Source organism: Erythrolamprus reginae, chromosome 3, assembly GCF_031021105.1.
Source record: "Erythrolamprus reginae isolate rEryReg1 chromosome 3, rEryReg1.hap1, whole genome shotgun sequence".
Classification (NCBI taxonomy): domain Eukaryota; kingdom Metazoa; phylum Chordata; class Lepidosauria; order Squamata; family Dipsadidae; genus Erythrolamprus; species Erythrolamprus reginae.
This window is the reverse complement of record NC_091952.1, coordinates 15,909,826-15,922,946: the sequence shown is the minus strand read 5'-3', so window position 1 is coordinate 15,922,946 and position 13,121 is coordinate 15,909,826. Positions and strand designations below refer to the sequence as shown.

Sequence of the window (13,121 nt, the reverse complement as noted above, 5' to 3'; positions counted from 1 at the left end):
CGATCCTGGAAGGGCGCTCTATCACCCCGGAACGTGTTAGAATTATACTGGGGCTGGGAGTAGGGTCTAGTATTCTGACCCGTTGGAGCCGAAGAGTCCCACCGAAAGGACGGCCTGCGCTGGTAGGGGGTATAACGACGCTCCTGTCGCCTGTAAGCTCTGGGGAGGGACTTCTTTTTGTCCTTGTCTTCCACAAGGACGGGATCTAACGCTTCCCCAAAAAGCTTTTCCCCCTGAAAGGGCGCCGAGGCCAGGTTCCATTTCGACTTTAGGTCGGCTGGCCAGCTTCTCAGCCAGAGGAGGCGCCGCGATGCCAAAGTGGCCGCCATACTCCTGGCCGAAAATTTAGCAGCATGCAGAGTGGCGTCTGCAGAAAACTCAGCTGCTGCCAACAGCTTTCCCAGATCCTGTCTCAGGCGGCTTTCATCCGGTCCCAGCCGGGCCTGCATCTCCTGCAGCCATTCTATAGACGCCCTGGTGAAAAAGGAAGCAGCCGCCGCTGCTCGAAATCCCCAGCTCGCCATTTGATGCGTTTTACGTATCAACACCTCTGCCTTTCTGTCCTCAGGCTTCAAGCTATCCCCTGTCTCAGAGGGTACAAAGGACTTAGAAATCAGCTGCATGACAGGCTGGTCTATAGGAGGGAATTCCAATAATTTCTCCACCTCCTCATCACAAGTGTAGAATCTCCTTTCTACTGCAGAAGGGCCCTGGGCTGCAGCTGGGTGTTGCCAGGGTCTCTTTACACTTTGTACAATAATATCAGAGGATGGAATGTGCTCTGACTCAGGTTGGGGTTCTTTAAATAGGACTGTAGCTGGTTTGGTCCCATCCGTGGTGTCTGGTTTAGCAGGACCTGGCAAATCCACAGTTAGCTTGGCCTTACGAAGCAAGACCCTGAAAGTGGAGGCCTTAAAAAGTCCAGCAGCTACAGGCTGCTCTGGTGGTGTCTCATCGTCAGACAGTTCATAATCTTTGTCAGATTCCTCCAAAGGGTTAGCTTCATCAGCCCAAGACCCCATACCTGAGGGGGGCGGTGCACACCACAGGTTCTTTGACTGCACTGGGCGGGGCTGCTGAGTGACTTGTTGCACCCCCGCTGCCATCCCCTGAGAATAAGCATTGTTAATCAAATCCTGCACTGATGGGGACATCTGATGCCAGGAATCAGGTTGTGTGCGCAACCCTGCTGCTGTGGGTGTGAAAGTGGCAGATGGTCCCTGGCAGCTCCTCACTGAATGTGATGCAGAGCCTGGCCTAGGCCCACTGTGGCCTGGAGATGGCAAGGCCGGATTGATGGCAAATTGTCTATCAGGAGACCAATCTTTTTCAGAGAAGGATTCAGCAGGCCTCATAGTAGGTAAAGGAGACACAGTTTCTCTGACCATAGTGAAATGAGAAGGCCCAGAAGACACTGCTGGGACATGAAGAGCAGCCTCAAGTCTCTGCTCTAAGGCCTTGATACGCCTCTCTGCTTCTTTAATTGAGGAAGAAGAGGCCTGAGAAGTCCTAGATTTTTCCTTGGACTTAGAAGTTTTGGCCTTCTCTTTGGGGACCACCGAGGGAGAGGTCACCTTATCAGGTGTAGCGTGACCTTCCATAGTACTCACTAGAGCTGCTCACAACACCACAGACTTCAAAAGGACTGCTCCCTGACACTCGCTTCTCTCTCAGAGCAATAAAATGGCGATCGGGAGGTTTGCAGGCACTGCACATGCGCAGAACAGCCTGCCTTGTTCAATCGCGCCTAATAAATAGGCGGAGAGGAACGTCACAGCCTCTGGCCACAACAAAAAGCGCGGGCATTTTTTGTCGATTTTGACAGCCCAAAATGGCGGCGCTATGAGGCAAACGCGATCCCTGCCTATGGCGAGGAGCCGAAACCACGAAGGCAGACACTCGCCCACGAAAGGAGACTTCAAACGCTGCCTCTCTGCTCAGAATCAAGAAAAAACGGCGTCTTTCGCAGATACGCGGCGGCGGCGGCTTTAATCCCGGCCGCCGAACAGCTGAGAGGCGCTGGCACGCCGCCAAACCGCTTTTCTTACAAGAAAAAGGCCAGGGATCGACTTCTCAAAGCTGCACAGTGGGGGGGGCGGACCCCCCCACCTTCAGCTCGCAGCCGGGTCTGACCACGGAGGACAGGGACCCTGGGCTGTGGTGCTCCTCGATCAGGGTGGTACCCGCTGAGGGAAGGGGCCCCCGAGGAGATAACGTTGGGGGTGGTGCCCACGGAGGGCAGAGACCCCTTGAAACCGTCTTCACACCTGCAGTGAAAGAAAAGAAGAAAAAATTAACGGTACCACTTTAATAAATATAAACATTTAACACATTTAAAACAGTAAAATCACAGAGTACTTAAAACAACAGTCTCTACACTTAGACTGAGTTTTTAAAACTGGCTCATGGGGGCTGCTAAGGGGGAGGTGCCAGTTAATTAATTATTTAAATTAACTCAGTCTCTACCAATAGGATTGGTTTACAACCCATGATGGACTCTCCTTCCAGAGTCAATGGAGAAAACCCTCAGCTTTTTGTCCCACCTCATTATACCCCCCCCCCCCCCCAAAAAAAAATAATAATATTGAGCTTTTGTAAAACAGGCAGGGCCCTTGACTATTTCTCATCCAACTTAAATTTGAGACTCATCATTCTCTCAGTAGTTATCCTATGAACTTGCTAAAGTTGTTTTCAAAATGTAGTGCCCAAAACACAATCCAGGCCTCTAAAAAGAGTTTGATCATGGCAGAATTGAGAGTTTTGAAAATTATTGATTTATCTAACTTTACTGAAACAAACAAAATATTTAAAAGTTATATTTATGTAGCTACTTACCAAGCACATCTAACTTATATTAAAGTAACCAAAATATCTTTACAATCCCCAAGGCATGTCACAATTTTTCCTAATTGAAAGTTGAAACATTTGACACGCTCTACAAGTGATTACCTATCCAGTGGCTTCTGGATAGCATACAAAACTGGTCTCTTCAAGCACCGCTTCATAATGCTGGCTTATGTCTAACATGGAATTGACATGTCCATCCAGATACACCAGAACACTTATAGGCATTCAGAAAAAGCATCACCATTTTACCTGTTCCCCTTAACTACGCCCCTCTCCTCTTTTTCACAATCATTCTTCACCATCAGAAGTCTTCAAACTTGGCAACTTTTAAGTTGTCAAGTTTGGGGATTCCTGTTCACCCCCACCCCCACTGTGCAGCTTGACACATCTCTCCTGAAAGAAATTACAGGTAATTTAAAAAAAATCAGAATATGACTCAACTGCTCTTTCTCAAATTATGCTTTCTATAAAATTTGTTCTGCCAAATTCACATGAATGCATTTACCGTATTTTTCAGATTATAATATACACTTCTCCCGCCCCCCAAAAAGAGGGTGGAAATGTCTGTGTGTCTTATAGACTGAATACAGCAGTTTTTGGCCTCCCAAACCCCGCCCCCTGCATGTACTGTTTTTACAAAAAACGCCCATTTTTTTGCAAAAACGGGACACATAAAGTGTTTGGGAGCCCTGTAGACTGCTCCTGGGGGCCAGGGAGGGCAAAAAATAGGATGTGTAGAGGGTTTGGGAAGCCAAAAACAGGCCCTTTTTGGCAAAAACAGGACTCAGAGGGATTGGGAGGCCTGCAGAGTACTCCTGGGGGCAGAGGAGGGCAAAAATAGGACATAGGGTGGGTTCCAGAGGCCAAAAACTGGTCCATTTTTCACAACATTGGGATGTTTAGAGGGTTTGGGAAGTGCTTGTGGCTGGGGAGGGCAAAAACTGGACACACAGAGACCAAAACCTTTCTTTTTTCATTTCTCTTTTTCCTCTTTGAAATCTAGGTACATCTTATACTCCAGTGCATTTTAGTCCAAAAAATATGGTAACTTTCAAACATCTTGGATTTTTTTCCATGCTTGATTGGGGATTAGCCTTTACTGTTTCTGAAATTTTGCCCAGTCTTTGGTCACCTTACCATGTCTAGCCATACATACAGGGGGGCGTTTGCCCAGGTTCGCCTGGTGCACCAGTTGCGGCCCTATTTGGACAGGGAGTCACTGCTCACAGTCACTCATGCCCTCATCACCTCGAGGTTCGATTACTGCAACGCTCTCTACATGGAGCTACCTTTGAAAAGTGTTCGGAAACTTCAGATCGTGCAGAATGCGGCCGCGAGAGCCATCGTGGGGCTTCCTAGATTTGCCCACATTTCTGCAACACTCCGCGGCCTGCACTGGCTGCCGATCGGTTTCCGGTCACAATTCAAAGTTTTGGTAATGACCTTTAAAGCCCTACATGGCATTGGGCCAGAATACATCCGGAACCGCCTGCTACCACACGAATCCCAGCGGCCGATGAGGTCCCACAGAGTTGGCCTTCTCCGGGTCCCGTCGACCAAACAATGTCATTTGGCGGGCCCCAGGGGAAGAGCCTTCTCTGTAGCGGCCCCGGCCCTCTGGAACCAACTCCCCCCAGAGATTAGAACGGCCCCCACCCTCCTTGTCTTTCGCAAATTACTTAAGACCCACCTTTATCGCCAGGCATGGGGGAGTTAAGTTATCCTTTCCCCCTAGGCTACTACAAGTTATGCATGGTATGTTTGTGTGTATGTTTGGTTTTTTTTTTAATATAATAAGGGTTTTTTAGTTGTTTTTATTAATTGGATTGTTCATGTTGTTTCACCACTGTTGTTAGCCGCCCTGAGTCTGCGGAGAGGGGCGGCATACAAATCCAATAAATAATAATAACAATAAATAGTACAGCAATATTTACAAATCTGAGGAGCTCTCCCGAGGGGCTGATTTCAACTTATGGAGTTTTACAACATGCTACTATTGATAATACTATCAGTATTAAGTCTATGCAACAGAAAATTCCCTATTTGAGAAGTTAGAATGGGGCTGTCAAACTCACAGCCCAGGGGCCAGATGTGTCATGTGCTGGTCACACACACACCCAGTATGGCAAAGGGGGAAAAGGTCCAAATATGTCACGTGGCATCACCATGATGACGTGAGTTTGACATCCCTGGCTCCAGAATAATCTCATTTGGATTTAATGTTTTGATTGGCCAGTCTATACATGTTTAGAAATTTGTAATTTCTCCAATGTTGCAGTCATATTTCTTGTCCCAAAGGTGCTTTTTCAGGAGGCAACTGGACTTTTCTTTTGAAGATGTTTCACTTCTCATCCAAGAAGCTTCTTCAGCTCTGACAGTATAGTGGGGATTGGAAGGATTTATACTCCTTGCGGACAGCTGATAATTTGCATCCTTTTAGAGGCCCATTGAAGCACTTGGAGTTTTAACTGTGTCCTCAGAGTCACCTGAGTGGTGCTTCTGGTTCCTATAGTTTGCTATTTTTCCTCTGGAAATCCATTTGTACTCTACCATTCAAAGGGTGTTCATTCCAAATTATGTAGCTAAAAGTCTGTAGAGATTCTCAGCCATCCAGATCATAGTTGTCCCAAAGGTGCTTTTTCAGAAGGAGATTAAAAATTGGGCGGTTTTTGGGGAGATTTTTTGGAGATGTTTTGCTTTAGAATCAGCACCACTCAGGTGACCCTGAGGTCTCAAATAAACCTCAAAGTGCTTCAATGACCATCTAAAGGAAGCACATGACCAGCTATCTTCAAGAAATATAAACCCTTCCATTCCCTACTATCCTGTCAGAGCTGAACAAGCTTCTTGGATGAGAAGTGTAAACTGCTCCAAACTTGACTGCAAGAAGTACGACTTTAGTAATCGAGTGGTTGAAGCATGGAACTCACTACCAGACTCTGTAGTGTCATCTCCTAACCCCCAAAATTTTACCCTTAGACTGTCCACTGTTGACCTCTCCAGATTCCTAAGACGTCAGTAAGGGGCATGCATAAGTGCACCAGCGTGCCTTCCATCCCCTGTCCTAATGAACTGCCACTTGACTGGTGTACTATAGGGTTCCTGCTTGGGCAGGAGGTTGAACTTGATGGCCTTCATGGTCCCTTTCAACTCTAACAATCAATCAATCAATCAATCAATCAATCAATCAATGTTTCTTTACATTTTTTAGTAGCATCATGTATATGAATATTGTTATTTCTAATGTTTTTCTAATCTTTATATTCATGTATTTTAATATTATTATATCTTCACAAACCTATGTTATGTACTAGACAAAACAAACAAACAAAATAAAATAAATAAACATCTTCAAAGAAAAAAACAGAAAGTCCAGCTGCCTCCTAAAAAAGAACCTTTGGGACAACCATGACCTGGATGACTGAGAATCTCTATAGACTTTTAGTCCCATTTCTTATTTTACTATGAGGAATTGAAAAGGCTGTCTTAACTGCTGATTGGAGTACTCTAATCCCACAAAATATATAAATAATATATTTATGGCCCACGTTATTGCACAAAGGGGATTCTGTGTAGCTATTTTCCAAGCTCCAATCTGTTTGGACCATGTCTGCAATATCATCTCCTGTCCCTTGAAGTTCTAACAAACTGAGTTGGTTTCAATCAAAATTCAGGAGGACCACCTAATGGGAATAAAAACTACTGCAGAAAGAGTTTTCAAAGTAAATTGCATCCAATGCCGCTCCATTGGATGAAAGCCTAATTGCAAGTTAGCCATTAGCGTGTAAAACGATTAAAGAATTTTGAGTTGAATGAACATCTCCCTTTAAAAATATTATCTTAAGGCTAAGCTTTCAATAAAAAAATCTGCTCATTGTTCGAAGGGGAGAGAAATGTTTAATGTTTTAGTTCCTTAATTTGGAAATTCAGAATACCTTAGTTCTCATTGCTGCCATTGAATTCATAAAACCTTAACTCTCAATCCTGGCCATCCAATTATATTGTCAGAAAAATGGTTCTCTTGATTTATCATTTGTATCTAAAGTTGATTAATTTTTGATCAACCTTATTAAAGTTCTCATCCCTATTAGATTATCAATTACACAGAAACAATTCTACCATAGTTCCCTCTAAGCTGAGCAGTGAGCAATCGCTCACTTAAAAATCATCATCAACTCAGAGTTTTCCAAACCTGCCCAGAAGCCGAGAGGGACATTTTATTATTATTTCTGTGCCGCCCAGCCGCTCAGACACTATACTTTTCCGCCCACCCCCCCAAAAATTAGAGGGAACACTGAATTCTACAGCAGATTTCTAGTTTTGTGGAAATAAAACTACAACAGAAGAGAGGCAGATTTAATATCTGTGTCAGTTTCAATCATTAATGCAGTAGCTATGGGCCCACCTGATTTAGCATGAAAAAAACAACAGAGAAGAATATTTGTACCTCAGGGTTACTTAGTTCAGGTATTAAAATGTCTGCAAGGAAACAACCAACCTCAGCACCAAGGACTCCTTGCAAAATACTGTATAGTTATCTTCTAAATGGCAGCAAACCTCTCTAGTTTGCAAACAAGTTTCCAGCCAGTAGGAACCATCAATTTTTGCTGCAGGATTCTTTTGTTAATCTTTGAGTGTACAAGAATGGAGCCCAATCCCCTAACTACATAAATAGGGTTATATAGTCCCGAAGAGGGGTGGCATATAAATCCAATTAATAAATAATAAAACAATAAACTTAAAGTGTTTTTTAAAGAGATCCCCAAGTAGAGTACATTTCCCTAGTGCCTATCCATGAGATGACCAAAACATAAATGACTGTATGAAGGGAAGGGTCCATCTGGCATACAACATGGACTTATTTATATCAAGGTTTTCCTGAACTGAGAGTCACACACCCACATTATGCACTAGGCTTGAACAAAGTAGTGGAGAATCTCCAGAACAATGAGGTTCAAACACACACAGCCACTCAACTGTGCCAGGGTTTTGTTTGAGCATTTTTCTCCTTCCAATCTCTGCCCTCACTGATTTGCAGTTGGCTTAGGAAGATACCATGATCAAAGTATTGAAAAGAGACAAAGAACATCCAGGGTGCTTGCACTTTTGCTATCCAGACACTGCCACAGGTATTCAACAAGAGTAATCAGTACCATCTCCACACTATGCCCCAGCCTGAAAACCCCATTCCTCAAACCAATGGCTTGTGCAGGTGGAAACTACTAAATTATAATTATATAAATATATAATTATATAAATATAATTCAGTGATATCTGGAGAGTATGATATGCTATATTTATAAAATAAAAGTGGTAATTTGGTCATTATCTCACCTCCTTCTTTTTCCCATTTGCCTATAGGCATAAAAATTGTCTATTTTTTCATTGTTTAGTTTAAGAAAAATCTATTAATCCTTTGTTACACTGTTAAGATGCCATTCAAATTGAATTATATTGTAAGTAATATAATCATTAATTTTAAGATTCCTGGCAGATATGGTCTTTTCTCCCTGAAAGCTGATTAAGTAGTTATTTTTTAAAGTGGAAAAAATAGAAGAATGTATGTTTCAATGAATTCCTATACTTATAACCATGAAAACGTGCCTTTCTATGAAAATACAATATGTAGAAATTTTATCTCTGCAAAATTGCATTAGTATTTACATTAGAAGGAAGCATTTAAGCCATCATTTTACTACCTACTCAGAGTAGTACAATACATTAAATTAAATACATTCCCAAATATAGATTTCTTTATATGCCTCAAATGACAGAAGAAAAATTACCACCTATTTTTCTTCACCAATCTTTTGTGTAAAAAATACTTTAATCTTCTAAAATACAATTTTCTATAATTTTAAAAATACACTTACAATACAGCTAAAGGATAGAGCTACAATTTTAGACCAGCAATTTTAGTTAAAACTATTATGACTTAGAACAGTGATGGCGAAACTTTTTTGGTTTGTGTGGGAAGGGGTCGTGCCCGTGTGCCCACACTGATAATTCCATGCGCCCCCCCCCGCGCACATGTGTGTGTGACACCCCCCTGGCACGTGATGGCACACCCGTTTTTCGCTCTTCCCAGGCTTTAGACTTCCTAGAAGCCTGAGGAGGGGGGAAATGGCCTTCCTCACTCCCTCAGAGGCCCTCCCAAGTCCAGAAATGGCACGTTTCAAGTTGGAAAATGGGCCATTTCTGGTCTCTGGAGGACTTCCGGGGGAGGGGGTGGGAAAGGCCGTTTTTGCCCTCTCCAGGTTCCTAGAAAGGCTCTGTAGCTTGGGGAGAACAAAAAATGGGCCTTCCCCACCCACTTCAGAGGCGGGAAAAAGCCTGTTTCCTGACTCCCAATGGACCCAGAAAGCCCAAAAATCAGCTGACCTCGCATGCCCACCGAAATGGCTCCGTGTACCACTTGTGTCACAAATGCCATAGATTCGGGCATAGTACTTGGGGAAACAAACTCCATAAAACCTTTAATTTATTTTTTTAATCTCTAAAGATTTATATTATATACTTAGTACATTGCTATTTTAATGGTAAATTTATGAAAACATTAAATTTATCTGATGAACCTGCATATTGAATTTAGATTTATTCATCAGTAAGTCAACACACAACAAATGTAATCATTATATGATAAGTTTTATTCAGTAATTCCTCAAGAACAATAGTCCTGAGAATACAGAACAGATCGAATTATCTCCTTCCTATTAGTTATTTCTGAGATTTTGAAAGGCCAACCACAGAAACTACAAAAGAAGACATGGTGCAGCTGGATATTGTGCAGGATAAAGAGGAACATTAAAACATCTGAAGGGTGTAATGGACATTGGTCCCACATTATATCCCAAACATAATAGCAAAAAAATATTTTACTTTATAGGTTACCGGTCAGGAAACTCAATTTCTCAGAATATACAGAATTGGATTTTAGATTTAGATCCAAGTCATTTAAAGTTATTTATGACTAAATTCTATGAATGCCAGTTGTAGAGGCATTCTACAGTTAGTTGGCCATTTTATATTAGGAATATTGCCAATATTGCTTTTTTTTAGTAGCATTTTAAAAAATATCAACAATGAGTTACAATAACAATTGAATTTTTTTCATGGAAATTGTTTGCTCTTTATAATTGTGTCTAACCAATAATGTCCCAGATGTAAATTTACTGGTCACATTAAAATGCAGTATAAATATATACACTTTCATTTTTTTGCATTTACATTCTAAATTATGTTACAACTTTCTATCTTGTACCATAAACAGTGATTGCAGTCCTTTGCGAACATTAAGCAATTCTTCTTCATGCTGTGATAAAAAAAATAAACATAATTTATTTTTAAAAATAATTTCCCCAAAACTGTGTTTAAAGTTACATAATGAATACAGAATTGAATGTATATGAATGAAAAGATAACATTATTTACCATTTCCTTAAGAAATTTATCTTGAATTCCATTAATATCTTCTTTCAAAAAATGTACCTAAAATGCATCCAAAATAATTATTTACTTTGAAGTAAACTTGAATCTATAATTGATAACAAAAGTAAATCAACGGCTTTCCAATGCTTCCAACACAGTCATTTCAGAATTTTGTGTTGATATAACACAACTTCTAAGCTGCAACTAATCACTACTCTGTAACAGATTTTCAAAAGTCATAAGCACTTTTTTTTAAAGGTTCAGAGTTAGCCCTCTTCTTTCATTTCCTTTTTAGTTTCCAAATTCACATTTTCTACGTTATCAAAACTTAAAACCTTTGAGGGAGATGGGTAGTTTAGAAATGTCATAAAAAACAAACAAATAAAAGTGGGAATATGCCTCCATGTTTGCAAGCAATCCCTATGCTTTTCGATAATTGTTCTGACTTTGCTAGTAAGACTAAACTACTAATTTTCTTGTCTACTGGTTGGGGGAAAAACTGAGAACAGTAATAGACATATAAAACATACACCCATATAAATTCCCCCAGGAGGGTCCTTTTACTACAATTCTGTATTGTGAGTGATTCAGAGACACAAAAAGATCGTGGCAGAACTATTTACTGATAGTCAAAGCTGATTCAAAGAAACTATGGTAACTGCACAGAGAAACAACAGTTAGCACACACTGTGATTGGGAAATTATGCTCACAGATGCCAACAATATGCTTGCTGAATCATATTCCACCTGTGGGACTACCCTAAACATTATATATAATTAAGCACAGGTTGAAAGCACGAAGAGGTGAGTACCACTAGTTATGAGGCAGAAAAACAGGAAAGGTTTCATTTTTTTATGCTAAGTAAGTAAGTAAGTAAGTAAGTAAGTAAGTAAGTAAGTAAGGAAGGAAGGAAGGAAGGAAGGAAGGAAGGAAGGAAGGAAGGAAGGAAGGAAGGAAGGCTGCATTGACTCATTGTTTTACATTTATACTAGGTTTTTATTTTTATTTTTTTATTTATTCGATTTTTATGCCACCCTTCTCCTTAGACTCAGGGCGGCTTACAACATGTTAGCAATAGCACATTTTAACAGAGCCAGCATATTGCCCCCACAATCCGTGTCTTCATTTTACCCACCTCGGAAGGATGGAAGGATGAGATTTGAACCGCTGACCTACAGATCTACAGTCAGCTTCAGTGGCCTGCAGTACAGCACTTTACTTGCTGTGCCACCCCGGCCCTTTTTGTTTAGGTTTGCAACATAAACACTAAAAATTGGTATAAGCAGTAGAACATTCACATCATATTAACTTTTTCGGGTAGCAGCTATTTCAAACTGCAGATTTTTTTTTTTTTGTATATTGAAAGTAGGTGTTAGAAACAGTACGTTTAGAAGACAAATGTATTTTAAATGAGCTGTACTTTTGATCAGCATGCAAAACCTTGCTTATTCAAGTTAATTTCATCCTTGTTTTATCAATGAAATTCTAAGAACTTTATTTTGTCCTAGCTAATTATAAGGATCTTCCTGCTCTTATACCAATTAGATCATTATTTCCCTTTTGTCTTAAGCCAAGGCTGTCAAACTTCTAGCTCATGGGTAAGATGCATCACAGGCTGGCCACGCTCAGTTTAGTGAAGGGGGGGGGGGGGGAGTCCCAATATGTCACGTGACACTTCCATGATGACATGAGTTTGATACCCCTGCCTTAACCAATTGTCTGCTAGATATTGTACAAAGAAGGCAATCCTCACTAATATATAACCTTCCTTCCTGGTGCCTTAAATATTAAACTTTCCCAAAAAAATCAGCCCATTGTGAATAGATTAGCAATGGCTGGCCTTTCTGGTCACTCCCCATGTTCACAAAGAAAATAATTTTGCTATGTAAATATACTAATTTTTTGCTGATTTTGTTCATTCTGAACTGAACAGAATTATGATCACCTCAGCTGGCCACAAGCAGAAATACGTACCTGAGATAGAAAAATATTTTCCTCTTGATCAGCAGTATCATAAATGTTCTTCTCAAATGAAGTTCTAAGATTCTGAAATCTAAGAAGGCATAGATCAAACCAAGATTTGAGTTATTTGCTTTGACATAGAGAAAAATACTTATAATTAAAAATACTTGTTTCCATTTAATTATAGCTAAATTTATAGTCAGAAGAATGCAGCCCTTCTGGATCAAATCAGCAAAATAGAAAACTGTAAGAAATATGTTCTAATCAAATAGACACATAGAGACCTTGAGATGTCACGGTGTCACAGTAAACTTTACCATGTTTTTTTTTTCAAATACTTTCTTGAAGATAATAACAGTAGCAGATGGGAAGTAACTTGAGTATTATATGCATGCTTATATCACTTATTATTTGCACATCATTTTCTCAAAATTCTTTGGAGGAGATTCCTCCACTGAGCACAATTAAATGCAAATACTACAGCGAGTCTTGAATCCTGCATTTTGAGTCCATATTACTGGAAGCAAATGAAATATCTCTGGAAATATTTTTCAACAAGAAATAAAGACAATGGGTAATCTCTGCTGATTCCTAGCTGCCAAATATCATTCAGTGGTACATTGGCTACAAACATTAGAAGGTAACATTTAAGCACTATGGATTATATTATCCAAATAACAAATGAAGAATTGCCATTGCACTTTATGGCAGTAAATTCCATGCATGATTTGCTTTGGTTTCATTATATTGTGAATCCATGTCAACAAGTGAGCTGGAATTCTAGGATTATGAAAAGAAAAATGTTCTTAAATAAAAAATTAAAAAAACTACTAGGACTACCAAGGGTGGCTTATGCCATAATTTATCAACTTTGATTTTCAGA

At 40.5% G+C, this 13,121-nt stretch overlaps 1 protein-coding gene across 4 annotated transcripts in view; it reads right to left on the bottom strand.

Annotated features, from left to right (window-relative positions):
- Positions 1 to 9,476: 9,476 nt before the first annotated feature.
- The window catches only part of SYCP2 (synaptonemal complex protein 2), a 65,262-nt gene continuing 61,617 nt past the window's right edge, over positions 9,477 to 13,121 (bottom strand). For all 4 annotated transcript variants that reach the window (XM_070744523.1, XM_070744521.1, XM_070744524.1 and 1 more), the window contains 3 exons: positions 12,251 to 12,329; positions 10,279 to 10,335; positions 9,477 to 10,159 (listed from right to left, as the gene is read on the bottom strand). In XM_070744523.1, coding sequence (XP_070600624.1) covers positions 10,088 to 10,159; positions 10,279 to 10,335; positions 12,251 to 12,329 — 208 coding nt within the window. In that variant the 3' untranslated portion in view covers positions 9,477 to 10,087. The remainder of the gene's footprint in view (positions 10,160 to 10,278; positions 10,336 to 12,250; positions 12,330 to 13,121) is intronic.